At 35.3% G+C, this 25,788-nt stretch overlaps 1 protein-coding gene across 1 annotated transcript in view; it reads right to left on the reverse strand.

The window, feature by feature from the left end:
* The window catches only part of PDE10A (phosphodiesterase 10A), a 75,875-nt gene extending 51,366 nt beyond the window's left edge, over positions 1-24,509 (reverse strand). The window contains 4 exon segments of the mRNA XM_032216441.1: positions 841-890; positions 4,371-4,491; positions 5,980-6,008; positions 24,383-24,509. Of these exon segments, the coding sequence (XP_032072332.1) occupies positions 841-890; positions 4,371-4,476 (156 nt within the window). The 5' untranslated portion in view covers positions 4,477-4,491; positions 5,980-6,008; positions 24,383-24,509.
* Positions 24,510-25,788: the final 1,279 nt, after the last annotated feature.

The raw sequence follows: 25,788 nt of genomic DNA on the forward strand, positions 1-25,788 counted from the left end.
GAAATAGATAGCATAGCTATTTTTGTTTCAATAAATTAAAAAAACTAAAAGACTGCCTTTTAAAGGATAGAATCCATCTCTATTGCTCCAGTGCAGAGGACAGAGAATTTGAGAAGAATTAAATTTAGAGGAAGGCAGATTTCAAGTAAATATTAAATACAACTTCAGAACAGCAACAACAGTTTGGCAACGGAGCCAATTACTCAGTCAAACAGAGGAGAGGTCTCCAACCTTGGCAATTTTAAGACTTGTGGACTTCAATTGCTGGCTGAGGAACTCTGGGAATTGAAGTCCACAAGTCTTAAAGTTGCCAAGACTGGAGACCCCTGAAACAGAGCATGTCCTTCCCGAGATACATGCCTGCAGAAGCTAAAAAAAAAAAAAAAAACATGAGATGGAGATACTTTAGTTGGATTCCTCATTGAGCAGGGAGTGATTTAGCCCAAGTCTTGCATAACAGAATTGGAATTGGAAGAGATAAAAGAGGCCACACTATTTGTTAGACTACAAACTATAACCTATCAGTACTGAATCTCAGTGCTTACAATGCATACGCTGCTTTTAGATCCAGGGCTAGAAGTAAGTTTCCAACAAGGTGCATCTGCAATAAAGATTGATTTAATATGACAATTTGGTAAATTTTAAAAAGAAATCATTGCAGAGGATGTTTGAAAAGTGTACAAAGAAGAAAACTGTTTCAATAGTTTGATTCATCAACTACATTTACGAAACTAAGTGGCCTAGAATAGTTATCCTCTGTGAAACTTCATGCAATACATTACACAAAACACCCTGGAAAGTTTATTTCTATAAATTACAGTTTTCCAAATTTATACTTACATTATTGCATTCTCCCAGGAAATACAGTGCAAATCCATCAGCCTTTGTAGCTGCCAAAACAATCATTTCAAAAAATTAAAAATGATGTATGTTCTGTTTTGGAACAGAGGGCTTTCCTATTAGCACAAGTATATGTTTTAAATATTAAGCCACTACGTAAAGCATTATACACAAAGAACTGAGTAACAAAAAAAAAAGAATCCTGCATTCATATATTCCATGAAATTTGAATATCAATATCAATGCTTAAATAAAATAAGTTGTTGATGGAATTGCACAAAAAGTTTGTTAAAGAGAAACAGTTACTGTTATAAACAAAATAAATGTTCAAAGCTATGTAAGCTAAAATATTGACATATTTTACTAATTAAATAATTTATTCACTAAAACTGAAAAATACAAGTCATATATTCTGTACTACACAAAAGAGGTAGAGCAACTTAAGAAAAATGTTTTCCAATCAGATTTGTTGCTCCCAGACATGTTTACCCAATTACTTCCTGTTAATAACTTGCAGCTCATTTCCTGCTTTGAATTCCAGCTTCATTGGATCCAGAAGTCATTGCTACCTCATTAGTATAATCAATAATGAAATCTTAATTCTGATGTAATCGCTCAGGAAACAGATGCAGTGAATAAATGCACAACATCCATTTCTTAACAACAGTATCTAATAACCAATACTGCACTGAAAGGTGTCTAAAATGGAAAGATAAGGGAAAAAAGGAAATATTCATCTAAAACCATCTGATTCCTACATATAAAGGATAAATACAAACTAACTATTGATTATGTCAAAAATTAAATTTATATTTTCACAAATATACTTTTTTTCAGTACAGTTTAATAAAACTGAATGCATTGAACTTTGTACACAATTCTTTGCCCCAATTCATTTATGTACTGTAATTATATAATTACACAAATTATATAAATTGATGCAAATAATTTAATATAACATAATATGTGGCATTTATTAAATGTCATCCCTGCACCAATCAGGCAAATTATCATTATTATGTGATTCTGTATGTAACTGAATCCTATTCCTCCAATTAGTCTATTAAATTGTATAGCAGCTTGTACCAAATTAAGAAAATAAAAATGATTTTATGATTATACAATATAATAAGATGCAGTATCTTTAATTCCTTTTAACTTTTTTATTCATTGAAATGATTCATAAACTTGTATGTCATCAATTCCATTCATCCCATGATGGCTTTAAGTATTAAAATCATTCTTGATTCATATAACACTATAAATAATAAAACATCCACAATAAATATAAAACATTACACAAGTAGTCCTCAACTTATGACCATAATTGAGCCCAAAATTTATATTGCTAAGTGGGACATTTGTTAAGTGAGTTTTGCCCCTATTTTATGATCTTTCTTGCTATAGTGCTATAGTTGTTAAGTTACTTAACATGGTTGTTAAGTGAATCTGAGTTTCCCATTGAATTTGCTTGTCACGAGATGGCAAACGGTGATCACATGACCCTGGGATACTACAGATGTCATAAAGATGAGTCCGTTGCCAAGTGTCTCAATTTGACCATAGGGAAGCTGCAATGGTCGTATGTGTGAAAACAGTCCTAAGTCACCTTTTTCAGTGCCACTGTAACTTTAAATAGTCACTAAATGAACTGATGTAGGTCGAGAACTACCTGTATTATTCTGAGAAAATGATTACCGATTAAAACATCCACAGTAACCAGTAAAGTTTGGCTCGGGGTCCTGGAGTGTTGTTTGAAGGAGGGCTTGAGTGCAGTGCTGGGATGGAGAAATTGCTCAAATGGAGGTGGCAAATCTGCTACAGAGGCACCAGAACTTAGGCAGAGTCTTTATGTCTAAATTGGTTAGGATAGATGTTGGTGAGGAGAAATGGTACAGGAGGACATGGTGATGGTGGTGGGCATAGGTAAATATAGCTGGAGACTGGGGAGAGTCATTCTCGAAGAAGGGAACTCCAATTTTATACCAGTACCACATTCAGGCCACCTGTTATTAACTCCAGGAACTGGTTTCCAAAGTTTAGTTGGATCTGTTTTCTAGCTGCTACTGCTTAATGCCAGGGTGATCTATAATAAAGCTCACCTCATCTACAATTTGTTAGTGGGTGAGACAGCTGACCTGGTTTGTATCCTGAATCTGGCATTAACCACAACGCCAGGGCAGAGATAGGTGTATGACTGTTTTTTGTTTTTTTTTACTCATGAGCTCCTGATGGGCCTCCAAGGGCCCTGTCCCAGATATCACCAGCCAGGAGACCTCTTTGTGAGGCTGGGCCTTAGGGATCAGTGTGGATTGCTGCTGACTTACCTCCTCCCTGCAGTGTAGCTGCATCCCTGCCTGTGTTCCTGGACGCTGTATCTGAGTTCCCCAGGCTTAAACTGCCATCTCTGAGAGAGCAGGCTGAACCAGAGTAGGCCTCAAGCCTGAACCAAATTAGGGTCTCATGATATTACGCTTTAGCTGTTCATATATAGAAATTGCAAATGTTCGCTTTTAGGAAGTCTGCACATAAAAGCTGCTATAGCAAAAGGCTCTATTTTAATATATCTGCTGGCTTGACTGTAAAAACTGTCTGAAAGGACACAACTTACTTCCTCAAATGTATGCTATGTTGGCTGTTAGCTGACTATGCATTATTACCTCCATCTTGGGGGTATATCCAAAATCTATCAGGTGGCTTAGCTAAAAGCTAAGGACTATAAAAAGGAATTTCCTGATGTCATTTGGGGTTCAGCCTTTGTCTCTGGACCTGCGCAATAAACTATTCCTTCCCTGAAGAGCTGGCTTGCGTGTCCTATATTTTTCTACAACATCTCTGGGCTTGGGATCTGAGTCAGACAGCTGTTTATGTACACCACAATAGCCATGGACCTGGTCCAACTTATTCATGGCCCAACTCACACAAGGGTCACACAATATATCTGGTGTTTGCCTTGGGGCAGTAACATCATGATCTGGAGTGGGGGCAGTGGCGAAATTAATTTTTTTTACTACCAGTTCTGTGGGTGTGGCTTGGTGGCATGGTGTGACTTGGTAGGTGTGGTTTGTTGGGTGTGGCAGGGGAAGGATACTGCAAAATCTCCATTCCCTCCCCCCTCTGGGACCAGCCAGAGGTGGCATTTGCCAGTTCGCCGAGCTACTCAAAACTTCTGCTACCAGTTCTTTGAACTATTCAAAATTTCCACTACCAGTTTTCCAGAACCTGCTGGATTTCACTCCTGAGTGGGGGGGACATTAACGTCAGTCCCTGCCATGGAAAGATCATTTCCTGTTGGCCCTAGAGTTCTCTACAGCGGCTCTCACCACAGGGAACCTCAGAATGGGGGATGCTGCAATGGTCCTTGGTCTCATGGATCTCTTAGTAATTTTCAGTACCATTGACCATGGTACCCTCTAGGCCTATTAATAGTTTTCCCCATAGGTGAAACTTTGTGATGATATTCTATGAACTGACACTTCCTCAAACTGATGCATAGATTCTCGTTCCAAATATAAAACATATTTTCCTACCTATTTGAATGATGGTGCTCAATTCATACAAGAGCAGTTGATTGTTCCCTGTTACATCCATCCGTTTCTCTAAATGGCTGTTCAGGTCGTACACCATTCCTTCCATATCGGGATTTTGGTACTATTGGAAATAAGGATACATTTCAAAATATCTTATGAATAAATAATTATGTGGCATTTATGAGAAAAAGTTATTTTATAAATGAAAAGTTTCCCTGAGAAAACATTGAATGCTTAGACCAAGGGTGTCAAACTCAATTTCATTGAGGGTCACATCAGGATTGTGCTTGACCTCGGGGAAGCAGAGTAGGCATCGCCAGGGTGGGCATGGACAGTTTGACATCACTTATGTCAGGGGCACCTGTGGTGGCCTGAGCGCTCTGCCAGAGAAAATGGATTCCTGAGCTCCGTTTTCAGCTGCAACAGCCTTCTGCAACCCTCTGCCAGTCACTGGCAGAGGCACTGCGGGCCAGTCCTTTGCTGTTTCCAGGGCAGCCCCGGGGGCCAGATTTAAGCACCCCATAGGCTGGATCCAACCCCTTGAGTTTGACACCCCTGGCTTAGACAAAACAGAAAAATGAATCACGAGACCCTATTTTTCAGTTTATCAATATCAGTTTATCAATATCAATTTCCTATGGATTAGATCCAGGTTAAATCATTTTTTTTTCATACTGAAATCAACTGTACAAGTTAGTCATAGTTGAATGTGCTGCATACAAATTGTTCCAGATTCAATTCTCAGTATCAGAGAGCAAAGCAAGGCAATATAATTTTCTAACAAAGTTATGCCAATTGAGTAAATAATGCTGTACTGAACTCACTGAAATGTTTATTTGATTTAAGGCAACTTCCTATATTTCTAAAAATATATAATTATTATATTTTGGAAATGTTGATAGGTTAATGTAGTGATTCCTACTTTATTCCATAGAAAATAAAAAGGAAATGATAATCACAAATGAAAACAAATATACATGTCCCCAGACAATGCTGCAGGATCCAATCTGGGTTGGTTAGTGGCGTCAGAGGTTTTCTCTTCCAAGCTTTCAGATTTGAGCTGAGCCCATCTTCAGAAAACATATCTCTAAGCTAGAGAGAAGTTCCCTGAAGATGGGCTCCAGCATGAGTCCAAAAGTTTGGAAGGAAAATCTCTGGTTACAGTGACCAACCCAGGTTGGATCCTGAAACTGATCATGTTGGATACATCATCTCTATCCAACAAGTTGTTTTCTTCCTAGTACAGAATTGAGAAAGGGCCACCTGGCTGTCTACTTTCCATCTCTATTCTGCTACTGTTCTGCACATAAAATGGTAAGAGACGAATAGCCCAAAGCCAATCCTTTTAGCACCATAATTGCTTCCAGGAGCTTTGGAAAGTTGTGTGCCTTTAGCTATTGAACGAGATCATGTAATCAGTAATTTCCAAACATGGGTAAATTATGCAAAATTGGGTAAAAGTATTTTTTTGTTTGGGAATGATATGCAAACCATTATCAAGTACAACAAAGACATTTAAATTGACTTAAAGGTTTCCACATGTATGGGCAGTTCTCAGCTAACAATCAGTCACTTAATGAGAACTGAGGCATAATGCTATAATACTTACCCTGCTTACATGCTTAGGAACTGAAATATCTGTTGGAAAAGGAAGAAAATAAATGGATACTCTTAATACATTTCAAATCCTTTCAGAAAATAGGAAAAGAACCAGTTTCTATTTTAAAAAAAAATCATAGTTGCGCAATTATTCTGACACTTCCCATATTTAACAAAAATTGAAACAGAAGATTTTCAGCTTCTATTTTAATTGCACTTGTTCCTTTACATTATAACATTAACTAAAGAATAAAAATCTATTCAATTAATTGTTAAATCTAATTTATTATGCAGCATACTCATTCACATATGTCAAGTAGCTGTCAGATCCTTAAAATATCCAGTCTGAACCAGTTTAACATGACTAAAGATACTTAGAAACTATTGTAACTGCACATCCTACTGAGTTGTTCTCTTAGCATTCTAATAAAAATATCAGCATTTCTTTTGAAGAGAAGAGACAGTAGTTTATTAATAGTGTTTGAAAGTAAGTTTAAAGAAAGATTATCATTTAAATGTTGATCATAATTAGTACACATGATATGCTGACTATAAGAAGCAGAGGCAGAAGCATATGAAACAGTTGCAACGCTTCATCACGCCACTTTACCAGACAAGTAATCACACATATATATAAAATTTGCATTCCTATTTGTCTCAGGTTGTGGTGCTATCTGATTCAATGTCCACTAGACTACAGACAAAACCATATAAAAGCTACAAACGGAAGTCACATTTGTATTGTGTAGTGCACTAAAGATGTATTTTCTCATAAATTCACGCTTCTCTCTTTCGGTCTCTCTTTTGAACCATATTGGAATGAATCATTTGATCCAGACTATGACAATAGATTCAATAAGATTCAGAAAATTGAAATGAAGTCCATATAAGAGCGAGAAATTGATAGTAACTCATTCTTCTATTTGGGATCATAATGTTCAATATATTCTGGGGAAATCTGCACTTCCTTTAAGAAATAGAGCTTTTAGTTTGTCCTTTATGGCTTTTTTTTGGTGATAAAGAACACTTGTAATTGGTTTTAACTAGGAAACCTTGATTAGAGAAATCCTGCCTTCAGAACTGTAAGTTTTGCAAGTTTGTATTTAAATTAATGCAATGTGCTGTAAATGAACTGCCTGTATTAATTGATACAGAACATTTCTGTCCCCAGTAATCTAAAACTCATAGGGTTATCAGTGCATGTAACATAGATGTTTGTGCAGGTAAGATTATCAGTCCTTCTGTCAAGCAAAACCAAACATTTAATAGTGAGTGCCATACCATATGCATGAATCATACAAGTGGCAAGAAAATAGGGGCAGTCAGGCATAACACAGGTTATATAGACAGTAAACACAAGGTCAATCAAAATGGACTCAAATGTCTATACACCAATGCACAGGGTATGAGGAATAAACAGGGTGAATTAGAAATTCAAGTAAATGAGGGCAGATATGATGTTGTCATTACAGAAACTTGGTGGGATGAAACCCACAAATGGAACATACAGCTAGAAGGATTTAAATTATTAAAAAAATAGACCAAATAAAAGAAGAGATGGGGTTGCACTCTATATAAGAAATAACTACGTCTTTACAGAAATAGACCACAACAACAATGAAAACTATCTTGAATGCATTTGGGTCATTATTAAATGGGGGGGGGGGATGACATTGCCATAGGCTACCCAACCAAACAGAGGAAGTAGATGAACTTTTTGCTAGTCAGCTAACTAAGGTATGTAGGAAGCACACCACAATAGTAATGGGAGATTTTAACTACCCTTACATCAACTGGGAAACAAACACTGCACCAAGTGGAAGATCCATCAGGTTCTTAACAAACCTAGCAGACAACTTGTTTCCCAAAAAGCAGAGAAGGGAACAAGGGGATCAGCCATATAGGACTTAATTCTCACTAACAGAGAGGAAATGATAGAAGGGGTTGAAGCTACAGGAACCTTGGGGGCAAGTAATCATGCAATATTGGAATTCAACATTATGCAAACACAAGTAAGTATAACAAAGTCAAACTAGAGTCTTGGGCTTTTAGGGAGCTAATTTCAATAAACTTAGAGAGGACTTGAGAAAGATTCAATGGATGAGAATCCTCAAGGGGAAAATAACTCAAGAAGCTTGGGAAATTTTCAAAAATGAGATTATAAAAGCCCAGTCTAGCACAATACCAATGAAGAAGAAAAATAACAGCTCCCAAAAGAAAAGAAATCAGCATGGCTGCATAAATAACTCTCTAACAAATTGAAAGACAAAAAGGATAAGTATAAAAGGTGGAAAGAGGGGGACGTAACTAAAGAAAAATATCAGTAAATAGCCCAAGCCTGTAAAGATAAAGTGAGGAAAGCTAAGGCTCACAATGAAGAAGGCTTGTGACAAAAGTAAAAAATAATACAAAAAAAATTCTTCCGACATGTTAAAAACAAGAAAAAGTCAAGGAAACAATTGGTCTATTGCTGGGAGAAAATAGCAAGAATGTGACAAGCAACAGGGAGAAAGCAGACCTATTTAACTCATTTTTTGCATCAGTCTTTACACAAAGGGAAAAAAGCAGTTCAACCTATCAAATACAGCACTACAAAAATCAGATTAGGGACACAAGTTGAAATAGGGAAGAAAATGGTAAGTGAGCACCTGTCTACCCTAGATGAGTTCAAATCACCAGGATTACACCCCAGGGTTCTGAAGTAACTGGCAGACGAGATCTCAGAACCACAGAACTATATCTTTCAGAGATCCTGGAGCACCGGGAAACTGTCAGAGGACTGGAAAAGAGCTGAGGTGTTCCCATCTTCAAAAAAGGGGAAAAAATAGATCCAGGAAACTACAGACTTATCAGCCTGACCTCAATACCAGGGAAAATTCTGGAAAAGATAACTAAGCAACAAATTAGTGAACACTTAGAAGTAAACAAAGTAATAGACAAAAGCCAACATGGGTTTGTCAAAAACAGATCATGCCAGACTAATATTATTGCATTCTTTAACAAAGTGACAAAATTAGTGGACCAGAGGAATGCCGTTGATATAATTTACTTGGACTTAAGTAAGGCATTTGATAAAATAGACCATAACCTACTACCAGATAAAGTAGAAAAATGTGGGTTAGACAGCATCACCACTAGATGGATTTGTAACTGGCTGACCAACCGCACTCCAGTGTAGTCCTCAATGGAACTGCATCTTCATGGTGAGAAGTATGCAGTGGAGTACCCCAAGGCTCTGTTTTGGGCCCAGTACTCTTCAACATCTTCATCAATGATTTGGATGAGGGAATAAATGGGGAACTCATCGCATTTGCAGATGACACCAAGCTGGCAGGAATAGCCAACACTCCAGAAGATAGGCTTAAGATACAGAAGGATCTTGACAAACTTGCACATTGGGCACTATCTAACAAAATGAAATTCAATGGTGAAAAAAGTAAGGTACTACATTTAAGCAAGAAAAACAAAATGCACAGGTACAGTGTAAGTGGTACCTTGCTCAATAGTAGTAACTATGAGAGGGATCTTGGAATCCTAGTGGACAACCATTTAAATATGAGCCAGCAGTGTGGGTGGAAACTAATCAAGGAGAGAAGCAACTTAGAACTGAGGAGAAATTTCCTGACAGTTAGATCAATAAGTGGAACAGCTTGCCTCCAGAAGTTGTGAAAGCCCCAACACTGGAACTCTTTAAGATGTTGGATAACCATCTGTCTGAAATGGTATTTCTGAAGGAGTTTCCTGCCGAGGCAGGGGGTTGGACTAGAAGACAAGGTCCCTTCCAACTCTGCTATTGTAATTGTAATTGGATAGCCATCTGTCTGTGAATATGGGTTAACGACATCTTTGCTGCACAGGATGTGTATACTTAAAGAAACAAGGAATTGCAATTATACCGTATTACAATACTATTATGTGTCTCAAATCTCTTCCTGATCCATTTCAAAATCCTGATTCTAACCTATAAAGCACTACAAGAAATTAGAGACACAGCAGCTGAAGGGCTACCTATACCAAATATTGCTAGCTGTATAGCAATATTGTGAACTGAGACTCTTATTTCCTTCGAAAAGTATTAATATGGAATAAAATAAATAAAACTTTTCTTCCTGGCATTACACTAATAAGGAATGCTGAACCAAATTGGATGAGCAGTCAGTTCTGCTCATGTTTCTTTCATGGTCGTTAAAACATTTGTTTCTCAATTGTCTGTCCAATTTTTCAATCCACTTTTTTAGTTCCATTGACTATTTTATAGCTCTAGTTTAAAGTAATTCTGATCCTTTTGAAAACATTTGAGAAATTTCATGATTTCATTTGGATTCAATATAGCAGAATATTCAGATGAAAAGAAGTTTTAACATTACAATTCACCTTCCTCTTTTCTGAGTGCAGTAATCACAAAGTGAATATTAATTGCACATCATGTATAGAATTTAGAGATTTATTTGAACAGTAATAATTGCTACCAACATTCTAACAATTTAGAGTATAATATAATCAACCTATCAGCTCATATTTCTCTTCAAGTAATGTCCAGACTTGACAAATGTAAGATATTTGAGTGAGGTACACAAGATAATTTTCTTCTGGATATTGGTAGAAAAAGTCAAATTCATACCATAAGCTCACTAAGAAGTTTGTGGATTTTCAATTATTCACTATGATAGACTCTATGACTGTCTAAGATAAACAAAAGAAATTTTGTTTTGCTTTTCATGCATATATCTGTAACCAAGGATTAAAAACTGGATTATATATTCCAGGAAATAACACAGTTTTTTGCATAAATATACTCTGAATTCTTATAATAATATTTCATAATGTCTAGTATATCTAGAATAAAAAATACCAAGAATGTGAAAAACTAAAGAGTTCATGGGTTGTAATGTGTACTGAATGTGTTGTGTTTTCCTATTTCAGGCAGACAGCAAATGCAAAATTCTGCACTGTGTATGCATTACAGATAATGTTGTCATGCTGTTGAGACTGGTTGCCAAGTCCGTAGGTTATGTTGCTTTCTTTGTCTTTTGAGTTTTATAGGAAAACAGCCAAATGAAAATACTTGCACTGTTTCTGTGCATTAGAAAGAGGTTTGTGGTATATATAAAATGAAAAGGGTGTTTTTTTCCTACAAACACAACAAATACATTGTGACTCAGAGGTTTGCCCACATAGTGCTTAATTGAAATGCAGTACACTAAACAAGAAACCCAGTCCCTAATTTTTTTTCTATACTGTTTTCTGACTTAACTCTCACATTTCCACTGCTTCATTTCATTGTCCTCATGCAAACTCTACACACAGATCAAAATGCTGCAGATACAATATTGTAAAACAGATTGGTTCCACCTCAATAAAGTGTCACAAAGCATATAATATATGCAAGAGACAAAGCACAGTGTATATTATTGAAAGCTGGGCTAAAAGACAATGAGCAAGAACTTAAAACTGAAGGAACATCAATAATCTGTACTATATTGGTGACATTACTGTCTTCTAATCATTAAACATACAAATAAAATGATTGTAGCCAAGAAGCACAGTAAAAACATGGGACCACGTGACTATGAAGATGCTAAAGTGGTAAGATCCTTCTGCTTTTTAGGAATTCCAGCAATCAAGCTACATGCCACAGGTTAGCACTTGATAGAGATGAAGATCTTGAAAAGATATTCAGATGTTCTGATATGTCTATACCTATAAAATCAGAATTGTACAATTCTGTGTACAATTATTTGTGATATTCTATGGAAGCAAATGAATAGACTAAATTACAGTGGCAATAGATCCATCATTGGGAGATCAAGTTGGAGATGGATCATTCTGGGGAAAAAATGTGGTCACTAAATGTTGATACCAACTTGATAGTATATAATCAGTCAAATTTTGTTTGATAATAGTTTTGATCTGAAATACATAAAATATCAATTCCCAATACTTTTAAGAGTTTCTTAAACTCTTTTTCAACTCTTTGCTTGGGAATTTTAGCTGCAACTGATATATACCGGTAAGTATATTTTGCCTTTCACCTTCTTTAAGTAAACAGTATATGATAACATTAGGAATGTTAGATTTCACTAACTGTTCCTAAAATTCCTTCCTCAAAATGTGATATTATGCTATTCACATATCTTCTTCTCTAGCACAGTGTGTAACCTATATATTATACTCAGTCAAATTTTTCTCTAATTAACAAAATTCATAGTGGAAAAGACACAGGAATATTGGCAAAAATTGGTATATCAAAGGCAACTGCTCAATATCCATCTCTGAAATAATGATAGAAGATTTTAAGAACAGCCTTGTTGGCTCACATCAAAATCCATATTATCCCAGAGTTTTATTTCTCACGAATAGCCCCCAGAAGCCTGTGAGATGTTCACCAACAGGGTGAGGAAATACCCCTTTCCCATGATTATTCCTTTGCAACTTCTTTAGTTGGTCAGAATGCAGTATTGCAGGCTAATTCTGCCGACTGTCAGCAGTTCAATCCCCACCAGCTCAAGGTTAACTCAGACTTCCATCCTTCTAAGGTTGGCAAAATGAGGGCCCAGACTGTTTGGGTCAATATGCTGACTCAGTAAACCACTTAGAGAGCGCTATAAAGCAGTGTGAAGCTTTATAAATCTAAGTGATATTGTTATTGCTAATTAGACCAGCTTCTATACCGAAGGAAGGATCAAAACTGACAGCATTCCAGTTTTTAGAGCAGGATCTTTAACCTTTACATCACATTGGCTCTTGAATGCACAGTTACTGCTTGATGTATGACACAATTGGGACTGGAATTTTCATTGCTAAGCAATACGGTTGTATTAAGTGAGTCACGTCCAGTTTTACTACTTTTTTGCCATGGTTATTAAGTGAAGCACATGGTCATTAAATGAATCCAGCTTACCTCATTGAGTTTGCTTGCCAGAAGCCAGCTGGGAAGGTAGCAAATTGTGATCATATGACCCCAAGATGCTGAAACTGTTATAAATACATGTCTGCAAACTTTGATTATGTGGCCAGTGGATGCTGTAATGGTTGTAAGTGTGTCATAATTCACTTTTTTCAAGTGTCGTAACTTCGAATGGTCACCAAATGAATGGTCATAAGTAGAGTACTACTGAATAAATACAGCTATGTTTATATGAATGAATATATAGCATGTATAGAGAGAATTTTATGTGCATACATATACAGACACATCATTCTTTGTGCGTATTACACATTACACAATTATGCATTGTAGAATGAAATTAGGCTTCAGGGGCTAGAATAACACTGATGGGAGTTTCAAATTACTGAGAACTAGTGCTTCACAGGCCAGCTGAGCTCTAAGGATTTGGCTCAGTAACATAAGAACAAATTGTAACAATCTCTATGTCTGTTTTCACTATATTGTAAAAAAAGAAAATTGGAATAGTTTCAAACTGAAGGCAAACTGCTGCTTTTTTGTTTGCCCTGTAAGTTTTGTGTGCCTGTGTGCACGCGCACACATACTTTTTACCTGTAAATATTCAGGTTTTCTTTTTGTTGTTGTTTTTGCAAACTGCCCAAATAAAAAGCACAGACCTGATTTATAAACCAGCAAATGAAGAACAATTAAAGTAGACCCCTGTGAATTTTCTATTTGCACCATTAATCTTTCATAGAACACACATTGTTTTACGGGATTTCTTTCTTGTTTCCGTGCTCTTCAACTACCCTGAAAACAAATAGACTTTTGCTGAACTCTGTAGTGCAATCCTTAACATCTGTAGTGAAGTCAAGACTGAATAGTTGCCTCTCATTTCAGAACAGCTGAGAACAGAAACAAAAGAAACCACCCCTTGGGAATTGTCTGCTAACGTCAATAAGGGTAAGGGGATCATTAGCAGTAGAAATGATATGTTACCACATGGGAGACAGCAGTGATCCAACATGGAGCAGATTTACGTCAAGGGAACTTTTCATTCTCTCTGAAGGAACCCTACTGGTAACTACAACATGCATACATTTGTACTAAAGTCATATTTTATTTATTGTACTCTAGGGACTAAAAGCATTGCACTGAAAAGAAAAAAACCTTCAAGTGTCTTCAAGACAAATGTGAACATAAGAAAACTTACAAAAACATGTTTCTTTCTCTTTTCTAGGAATCTGTTGGTAATTATATTCTTTCTACTAATAAAGGTTTGTGCTATCTATAAAACTATGGAAAACTCGGAAGACTGCAAGTCATCCAGGACCCTATAAAAATTCATAATGAGGCAGACTGTCTGCATGATAAATACCTTGTCTGGAAGTACCTAAAATCTCCCGCTACTCAAGCCACACAACATAAACCATTTTTCATACAATCTTTAAAAAAAATGAATGCATGGAAGAGGAATTCACTTTGCTTGCTGCATATTCACACCATCTTGCACTGTTTCAAAGATTGTTTGCACTGTCGATGATATATGAACAGGCTCGGGGTTTATGATGAAAACACTACAAAAAGTAATGCTTCCATAGAATGAGCTACACGGTTATTGAAAGCTTGTTTTGCAAGTCCAGCAATACTGTCACCCAATGTAAATCAGGTAATGCATCTCCAACTTCCAACATCATAAACCATTTAGATAGGACTAATGTGAGTTACAATTTAACTACTTTCAGAGGGACATTCATTGCTTATATTTTCCCTAAAAGTTATGTAGTTTGTGGTTTCTTTCACCATCACCATCATGCATGCGCTGACAATTTCTAATTTAAAATATTTTGAAAATCACCATAATATGAAATTTCACAGGACTCAACAGTCTTAAGTAAATTGCATGTGAAACTGGGCAGAAAGCTGGGTGGACACATAGAGGATGTTTATGGGCTACACCTATTCTCTGCATATAATCTTATGGTACCTCAATGCATACCTATAGTAAAAATGCTTACTGAGGGGAAAGAAAGATAAGGATGAATCCATTAAGGCTTGTGATTGCTTCTACTCCCCCAATATTTTTAGGACTGGTAAACAAATAACTTTCATCATTACTTTGACCATAAAGGAAAATCTGACTTTTGTGCCCTTTATTCTTCCACCAGTTCTCAAGTTAGCTGGTCTTTAAGTATTTCTTAATTAATAGGCAAAACTTTCACCTTTAATACCAGAAGGGGAGGAAGCTCTTCTTAATTTTTAGTTGAGTTCAGAATTCAGAAGAAACCATCTTAACTCTAGCAACTTTTAAAATTAAAGTACTCAAGAAAAGCTTCCGTATTATAAGTAGTTGAAATACCAAAGCTAAATGCTGATTTCTTCAGATTCCAATTAACGCATACACTAAAGTCTATTGTTTTCTATTTCTACCTTTGACTACTAGTCTAATTGCTGACGTTCTTTTCTCATTCTTTCAAAATACGAGTAAAAAATTCTGTAGCAGAACCCTTGGGTTCTTATGCTTGTCTTTTACATTTTTATATGATTCCAAATAACATAACCTTTACTTGGAGATATGAGAATATTTCAGTCTCAAGGTAGAATTATGTTCTTATGCATTACATATAACATTTTAAATTTCTAAAATGTTATATGTAATGCATAAGGACATAAGAACTACCCCTTCACCAAAAGCCAATGTATTATTGCAAATAATGTCTAGTAATTGGGTTAAAAAATGTATTTTTTCAAGTCTCCTTCAAAGATAAACACTGTAAATGAATAAGTGTAGTTTCAGAGTAGTACTTCAATCCAAAAGCAAGTTGTTTAAATTACAAGAGAAGAAAACATTTCCTGGTGAACAATAATGCTCTTCAGTATGAAATAAAATGGGATTAATAAGCCTACTTATTAAGGCTTTCTAACAAGATCTTCAATTTTTAGAATTCCTTTTTTTAATCAATTTTTTATTTTATTTTTATTCTTTATACATCTCAATGTGTGAATGGTGCTGTATCTGGGTATCATACATTTCAGTACACATCTTATTCTGCCTAAATATTACATATCATTTCCATTATTTCATATTATTTAAACATGCCTTTTATTATCACCCTTCATTTCTAAACCTACTTGCTGTCATTCTTCCCTTGTTCAGTATCTCTATATACAGTTTTAGTACCAATCACAATCATTTATATATCATTCTTATATATTATACATAATATTTTAATATTATTAGATATGAAGAATTGGAAAATTAGATTTTGAATGATGGTACTACTAAATATAAGTATATAAATTTAAGTATAAAATATAAGTATAAAAATTTGAATAGCAGTGAAATGTTAGAATTAAACATAGGGTGATTAGGTAAATATATTGTTGTTGTTGCTAAAAATGGGAGGAAGAATGAGTGTTATGTATAGTTGCTGCCTTGAGTTATTTATAAAAATGATCAAGGCGGGATAATAAAAATAAATATAAAGATAAAGATAAATAAATGACTTAAAATGCAATGAAGATTAATATATTCACTGTGAGGCATTTATGTTGATGGACTTCCATTTATTTTTAAATTTTAACAAATAGTTCAGCTTTTCAAATTATATTTAATCAGCCACAATAATCTCCTATTCTGATGACCATTTGCAGATCCTACAGAGGAATAACTGTACAGGGTGGCCTATTTTTCTATGTAGCTATGTATGTTATTTGAAAAGGGGAAAATACCATGACAATTTTTGAGCTTTATTTCTTTTCTTTTATAAGGAATAATTAGACATATAGAAACAATTCTGCCCAAATGGATAGAGACCAGAGATGAATTGCAAAAGCTTAGAGTAGAAGTAGGCTAACCTGAGGTTTCAGATGAATCCCTCAGTTGCTGAAAATTGGTAGCGTGACTTCCTATCATTCTCAAATGGAACAGCACATAAACCAATTTTAAATTAGGCTTAACTAGTTAAAATAGTTTCTTTCCTCAAATCTCTGTACATCAGAATGAGACAACTTTACCCATTGCAGCCTTCATTCACTCAAATCTATTAAGGATAGTCCTTAACCAGCAAAAAATTGTCTCCTACATCCTAGAACCTTAATTTTTTCCCTTTTTGGCTATGGCTGCCTCTTCTGAATACAAGATTGTTTTTAGAAGAAAGACAACATGATGGAAGAAGAAGATGAGGAAGGACAATGATGACAGCAGACGAGAGAATTCTATGACTATCTTATAGGGATCTCTACAATGATTGGTTAGAATAGGGGTGTCAAGCTCGTGGTCCGTGGCCCAGATATGTCACACACTGGCCACCCCCACCCCCATTTTAATGAAGGGGAAAAAAGTCACAATACATCATGTGATGACATGATGCCACAAGTTTGACACTCAAGAGGTTACAACATGCAGTGCAATGGTTCTCAGATAGGTGTGATGTCATTCTATAAATTAAGCAAGAATTCTTTACAGTTTCAATCCTGAGAACAGAAAGTGTCTGAAAGAAGAATATGGCCTTCAGAGAAATTATTCATTGTAGGGGACCATCATACTCAGCAAAATCATTTTCATGGATTGTTCAAATGAATATTTGAATTTTTCACCTTGGGTCTTGTTTTAATGGAGTATGGAGAGAAATATGGTGATATACAGATGGAATAAATACATATGGACAGTTTTCATTCACTTGGGTCTAACTTTTAAAGATTTTAACTTAGATTTAGAAAAAATGAAAAAGAAAAGGAATACACAATAAATTCTAAGAAAAATTGTTTCCTATAGTATGAAACTCTAAAACTCTTAAACTTTCAGCTTTGTAGTGTTTTTTAAATACCTCCCCTCCCACATACACACATATGGGGACAATCATATCTCTAGCAAAGACACTCTCTGAAATATTCATTATGAATAACTAAATGCAAAAGCCACGTAGGGGTTTGTAGCAAATCCTCTCCTATGAGATCCAGCATACAACTAGACTTGCCACTGTGAAATATAGTAGGAAACTATGAGTCAGCTAAAAGTCAGTTGCTCAGATTGCTTGTTGTCTGCCAAAATGATCAGTTCTCTTGCTAGAGAGAAGAGGGGTTGTTAACAGTAGGAAATGCTCCCTAATTTCAATTCAATAAAGATTTTTATTCCCAGTGATGTCCAACCACTTCCTTTATGAATAACTTCCTGATCTGAGACCAAGCCTTTCTGAGGAAAAGATAAGATTTATTTTAAGTGGTTTTGTTTTGGTGCCTTTATAAACATTTGTCTCTTCTGTTAGATATGTCTAAATGAATAGAAATACTTATCATCATGTGTTGGATAAAGTTCTGAAAGCAGACGACTGTAAATAAATAAAAACCAAGTGAAATACAAAATAGTGTTTAAAAAATTAAAGTAAGAAAACACTCAAAGCAGCTACTCAGACAGCTTTTAAAAACGAGGGAGTTTGAAAGTTACACCACCTATTAAAAATAATATTTTTTAAAGAAAATAGGGGTTTATGGAAAGGGGCCAAAACATTTTTATGTCAGTGAATTCCAACAGGTATCTTAAATATCAGAATAAAGAAGTTAATTCTGTTCATATTCCAGTGATAAGCAGACCGCTCCTTTCTTCAATTTTTACTTCTGAATTCACCCATAGTACTGTGAACATATTCTTAATAGCCTTACTACCACTATTTTGTTCTTCCTGCCTACTAGACATATACCTTACAAAAGAAAAGGGAACTGCTTAGTCAGAGTAACACATACAGAGTAGTATTTCTTATACATGCTTTCTCTGTTTAGCCAAAACACTGAAGGGAAAAAATTGGCTGGAATAATATAAATAATATTTTTGAAATTAGAATGAATAGAAAACTGGAAAAAGTATCACAGAATTCTGGTGCCATTATTTGCTTATTTAATAGTATTTCTAAATCTTCCCCATGTTAAAGGCCAGTGGAAAGAAGCAGGCCAAGAAATTAGAGGAAGAATGCTGGCATTCAAACCACCATCAAGGAGAGGGACTGCTATATCTTGCTTCCCAGACAAGGCTGTGAGGAAAGTAAGAGTTTTGTATAAACAACCAGCACGTTACCTTGCGTGGCACAAGAAGGGACAAAGTGATGCATACTGGTTAATGTGCTGGACTGGACAAGGGGATCTCAGGTTCAAGTCTACTCACAGCCGTAAAAACGTGTTTTGAGGAAAAAATATATGTTACCTTCAGCTTCTAAATGAATTGGGGTGGAGAGAGGGTGCCAAGAGTGACAGTCCTCTCTAACCTCTTTTGAATCAATCTAACCATTTGTGTGTATTATATGGAATAAAGAGAAAAATGTTTGTTATTGTTTGGTGTCATCTTGCTTAGGAATGGGTGCATGCAGTAATCATGCATGGTTTGAGAACTTACTTGAAAGGATGGCCCTTTCTCTTATGAATGAAAAAAAGTCACTGAATAGAATTCAAATGGAATCATGGCATCAGATAACAAACCTTGCCAAACTATCTAATGCTTTCTATTAAGGAAGAAGATCTGGCTTGGCCTAAGATTTGAGGGAAAGCTTTTCCTCTCTGTGGTTTTTTTTTTTTCAGGTTCAAAAGTTTTATTTCTTTTAAAACAAACATTTCATCATTCCTCAATCAGTAAGACATCGAAGTACAATTTTTTGTATGTCAAAATAGTTCTAGTTTACCACCAGATTCTTGTCTAGCCTAATGTATACCCCTCCCTCCCTCCACCCTCCCCCCAACCCCCCTCCTCCTTCCCCCCCGACTTCCCAGAACCCGTACACGATATGGATTTTTAACAAACACAGTCTAAAATCTATTGAGAAAAAAGAAATAAAGAAATTAATGACATTCTACATTGACCTTAGCTTCTTCTTGCTGAACTAACTTTAAACAATTTAAATCATTTCTGATCTTAAGCATAGGCTAACTGGAATTTCTTGGTCCCGTATTTATTTTGTATATAGTCAATCCATTTTTTCCAGTCTCGTTTATATCTCTCATTTGAGTGATCTTTAAGATATGCCGATATTTTAGCCATCTCGGCTAAGTTTGTAACTTTCAATGTCCATTCTTGAGTTGTAGGCAAGTCTTCCTTCTTCCAGTATTGGGCCACCAACAGTCTTGCTGCCGTTATTAGGTGCAGAATCAAGTTAGTCTCTACCACTGTAAAGTCAGTACATATACCTAGTAAGAATAACTGAGGAGTAAACTTTATCCTTCTTTTAAAGATATTTTGCATAATCCACCATATTTTTATCCAAAATGCCTTAACCTTTTGGCAGGTCCACCATATATGAAAATATGTAGCATCGAGAGAGCCACATCTCCAACATTTAGGCTGTAAGTTCGGATACATAGAAGCCAGCTTTTTAGGATCTAAATGCCATCTATAGAACATCTTATAAAAATTTTCTCTCAGGTTTTGAGCTTGTGTAAATTTCACATTTCTTACCCAGATTCTTTCCCATGTATCCAGCATTATTGGTTCTTCAATGTTTTGAGCCCACTTTATCATACAATCTTTAACTAATTCTGTTTCTGAATCCATCTGTATTAATACATTATATATCCTCTTTATATGCATTAAGCTTTGATCTCTTATTTGTTTAAACAGATTATCCTCAACTTGAATAAAACCAATTTTTTGATCTATTTTCCACCTAGCCTGTAATTGCCCATACTGGAACCATGTTTGAACTACCTTCTCCTCTTTTAATACCCCTAAGGATTTTAATTGTAGTACCCCCCTTTCCAAGATAAGAAGCTGTCTGTAGGTAATTCTATCCTGTTTTTGTGCTATATTCATATTTTCAATTGCGTGTCTAGGAATTGCCCACATGGGTATCTTGTCATTTAATTTATATTGGTATTTTTTCCAGACCCGCAGTAAAGCATTTCTTAATATATGACTTTTAAAATTCTTGTCCAATTTTTTGTTGAATAACAGGTAAGCATGCCACCCATATACCAGATCGTGTCCCTCAATATTCAATATTCTATCATTAGTTAAATGAGTCCAATCACTAATTACAGATAGTGCCACTGCGTCATAATATAGTTTTAAGTTAGGTAGTTTCAAGCCTCCTCTCTCACGTACATCTTGCATTATTTTCATCTTTACCCTCAGCTTCTTTCCTGCCCATACAAATTTGTTGATACCCTTCTGCCATTCTAAAAGATTCGCATCTTTTTTAAGTATAGGTAACATTTGGAAGAGAAATAAAATTTTTGGTAAGATGTTCATTTTCACTGCCGCTATCCTACCCAACAAAGATAAGTGCAATTTCTCCCATTTTTTCATCTCTGTCTGTATACTATGCCAAAGTGGTTCATAATTATGCTTATATAGTTTCCCATTTGAAGTTAAGATGTTAACTCCAAGATATTTGACTTTTTTAACTACCTCACATCCTAGCATCACTCCTAGTTCTTCCTTTTGTTTAGTATTCATATTTATAGCTAATATTTTTGTTTTTCCTAAATTTATTTTAAAACCAGACACTTGACCATATTGATTAATCGTATTCATTAAAACCATACTAGATTCCTGCGGTTGTTCCAATATTATGACCAAATCATCTGCAAAAGCGCGCACTCTGTATTCTTGCTGCCTAATCTTGATCCCTTTTAGACCATCCAAGCCCCGTATTTTATTCAACAATACTTCCAAAGTTATAATAAACAATAATGGGGACAAAGGACAGCCCTGTCTTGTACCTTTTCCAATTTGAAAAGAGTCTGTTAAACTTCCATTGACTATGATTTGTGCTGTTTGCTGTTGATATATTGCTTTAATTGACTGTAAAAAATTATCTCCTATCTGCATTTTTTGCAATATCTTCAACAGAAATTGCCAATTAACTCGATCAAAGGCCTTCTCAGCATCCAAGAATATAAAAGCAGCAGGGATCTAATTGTTCTTTCCCAAATATTCTAATGCATTAATAATTAATCTGACATTACTTTTCATCTGTCTCCCCTGTATAAAACCTGTTTGGTCAGTGTGTATCAATTGTTGAATAACCAGCATTAACCTATTTGCTAGTATTTTAGTAAAATTTTTATAATCTACATTAAGTAATGAGATAGGTCTATAATTTTTTGGTTGGGTAGTATCTTGATCTTCTTTGGGTATCAAAGATATAAACGCTGTCTTCCAAGATGGAGGCACTTTACCTTCCGTTTGAATCATATTAAATAATTCTCTAAGAGGTTCTACCATTTCTAACTGTAAATTTTTATAGTAAACCGCTGTCAAACCGTCTGTACCTGGTGCTTTCCCTAACTTTAATTGCTTAATTACCTGCAAGATTTCCCCCGAGGTCATTGGTTGATTCAATTTTTGCCTGTGCTCTTCTCTAACTGAAGGTATTTTCTCTTTATCTAAATATTTGTCTATATCTAGACCATTAATTTTATCCCCTTTATACAATTCTATAAAAAATTCCCGAAATGCCTTTTGAATCTCTTCCTGTTGAAACACCTCCTTCCCTCTGTAAATCAGTTTAGATATATTTCGAGTTTTCCCTTTTTTCCTAATCTGATAAGCTAACCATCTGCCAGGTTTGTTTGCATTACAAAAGGTATTGTGTTTTGCATATAATAAATTAGTGGCTACCTGTTCAGAGATCAACATGTCAAATTGAGATTTTAATATGGTGATAGCTTCCTTAACCTTTGTATCGCCTGGATTCATTGTTAACTCCAACTCTTTTCTCTTAATTTCCTCTTCTAATTCTGTTCGTTTTAACCCTTGTTTATATCTATGTGTTTTATTTATATTCATCAGCACTCCTCTCATATACGCTTTGCTTGCATTCCTCTGTGTTGTTATTGTTGAAAATTTATCAAAAGACAACACTTCACACAACTATGTTCTCGCCAGTAATCACTGGAAAAACAGAACTCTTCTGATTCATTAAATACGATAGGCAAGCAAACTATTGTATGTATAACAGGCTGGACTTTAAGGCTTTGATTAATTAAAATGGAATGTTAATCAATCAGCATACTGAAAGAACCACAATGCATTTAGGAAACATGAAGGAAGCAACGACAGTTTTCTAACGTATGTCATGCTCATTTCATCTGGATGAACAATTCACAGTTCAGATAGGTACCACTGAGTCTATATGCTTCATTCAACTTCATTTTTATTTGGAATGTATATGAACTAAAATGCAACTGTGAACACATTTCCAAACTTTGCATTTTGGATTAAAATTCATATATTTATTGATATTTAAAAAATGGCACATTAGAAAGAACTGATATGTGCATAAAAACTCAATACAATTATATGAACATTTTTAAAAACTACAATTTCATACCAAAATGGAATAAAGCTAACTTTGAAACTCATGGAAAATTGAGAAACTGGTGAAATTGATTTAAGCTAATTTGTCTATCTGTCTTCTCATCCTGTGCCTTTTTCTATTACTAATGTACATATTATCTTGTATTAACAATATAATGTAAGAATTGCTGTATTATATTAAAAGAGAAAATATACTTTTGCAAATAAAAACTAAATGTATAATGAATTTATTTTCATAATGAAAGCTGAAATAATAAAATAATTAATACTGCTATGTTTAATATGTTGTATATAAAATGCTATTTCTTGCTTTACAAAAAGGTCTGGCAAACTATTATTCTGATGATAGTTGAAAACAACTAGAATTTAAAATATGAAGGTCAATTTAATTTTGTTTTTCTTTTGTTCTGCTTTGTTTAGGACAAAGAATTGTCTGAACCCCAACATTACACATGGCTTTTAAAAGTCCTGGAGCTTTCTAAATATTGTTATTTAAACTGACATTTTGGATACATTTTTGGAGAACAATCATACTAACTACATTTAATATTAATTCATTGTGTGTACATTTGCAAATACAAATTTGGCTTTACCCTGAGCCTACACCCACAAAAGAGAAAGATAAATTAATTTTGCACTAGTTTAGCAGGAAAAAGAGAGTAATAGCAAGCTTCAGAGGACAAGAGAGAGTTGCTACAGCTCCTAAAAACCTTTAAATATATTTGTAATCTGGAGAACTTGTGTAGTTTATAATGAAAGAATAATAAAAGCAACATGTCTCCAGGTCAGCATTGCTCCTACTCTGCTACAGCTCTAAAGAAGGATCCAGGAGCTATAGCTGGCTCTTTACAATTACTATCTCAAATAGTAATTGTCTGTCTGTCTGTCTCTGTGTGTGTGTGTGTGTGACTGCATGTGTGCATGCCAGAGGTGGGTTGCTGCCAGTTCGGCCCCGATAGGGCGAACCGGTAGTACCGGCAGTGGGAGGCTCCACCCACTCACCTGGATGCTTCTATGCATGTGCAGAAGCATCTTGCGTGCACACAGGAGCACACCCAAACCAGTAGTAAAAAAATTAGCAACCCACCTCTGCTGCTTTCGTGAATGAATGTTTAGAGGCTGGCTGGGGTTTACAAGCTTTCATTTTTAAATGATGTGCATTTTTAAAACTAAAATCATAAACAAACAGTTGTCCAGAGGTTCTCAAAGTTAATAAGAATGTACCTTCCTCTTTATTTTGTTTCCTTTGAAGCCATTTTTCCACTGTTTCAGCACCAACGCTCTCTAACACAAATTCATCCAGTACCTGGGGGTGAAGAGAAAGATAGGCCTTCACTTTTTCATCTGTCAAACCTGCAAAAGAGAACATTATTGTTTATACTATTACTATTTCAAGGGAAAAAGCAACAAGAAAAAAAACCTCAAGATCCTCATTCAGAAATTAGTGTTATTGTGCTAGGAACATCTCAAGAAAGGCTTTACAATGCTTAATTCAAAGAGGATAAAGAGATGAAATAAGAAACAGACTCAGCAAACAGACTGTCACATGAAAGATTACTAAGTGATAATTATGAATGAGAAATGTCTATGGAGAGTCTCAATCATCCAGGTCTTGGTTGTCTTTTCCAAAGGTGCTTTTTCCAAAAGACAGCTGGACATTCTAATATTTTGCTTCTTTCTCATCCAAGAAGATTCTTCAGATTAGTTATTCAAAAAGACACAGACACCCCAAAAAAACCCCAAGAAAGTCCATTTTACTTTTGGAAAACACACCTTTGGAATATGAGTGAGAAACCTAAAGTTAAAGCAACCTGACTCTGATCCTGTTTCATACATATGATGGCATAGAGAGAGCCAAGGATTTGAAGGATTTGTGTTTACTAGACAAGCAAAAGATTTTCATATAGCAAAAAATAAGTGGAAATCTAAATTGAAATATCAACAAACTCAATATTAGAAAATACAATATGTTAAATAAGAAACAGGCACAGTGAAATATTATACTGTAAAGTCATCTGTTATTGATTTCTGACATATATGCATCTTTGACAAAGTGACAAAATTAGTGGGCCAAAGGAATGCTGTCAATATAGTTTACTTGGACTTCAGTAAGGTATTTGATAAGGTAGACCATAACCTACTACTAGACAAAGTAGAAGAATGTGGGTTAGACAGCATCACCACCAGATGGATTCGTAACTGGCTGGCCAACTGCAACGTGTAGTCCTCAATGGAACTTCAGCTACATGGAGGGAAGTTTGCAGTGGAGTACCCCAAGGCTCTGTTTTAGGCCCAGTACTCTTCAACATCTTCATCAATGATTTGGATGAGGGGATAAAGGGGGAACTCATCAAATTTGCAGATAGCCAACACTCCAGAAGACAGGCTTAAGATACAGAAGGATCTTGACAAACTTGAACATTGGGCACTATCTAATAAAATGAAATTCAATGTGAAAAGAGTAAGGTGCTACATTTAGGCAAGAAAAACGAAATGCATAGGTACAGTATAGGAGGTAAATTGCTCAATAGTAGTAACTGTGATAGGGATCTTGGAGTCCTAGTGGACAACCATTTAAATATGAGCCAGCAGTGTGCAGCAGCTGCCAAAAAAGCCAACACAGTTCTAGG

This window comes from Thamnophis elegans, chromosome 4, assembly GCF_009769535.1.
Source record: "Thamnophis elegans isolate rThaEle1 chromosome 4, rThaEle1.pri, whole genome shotgun sequence".
NCBI classification, from domain to species: Eukaryota; Metazoa; Chordata; class Lepidosauria; order Squamata; family Colubridae; genus Thamnophis; species Thamnophis elegans.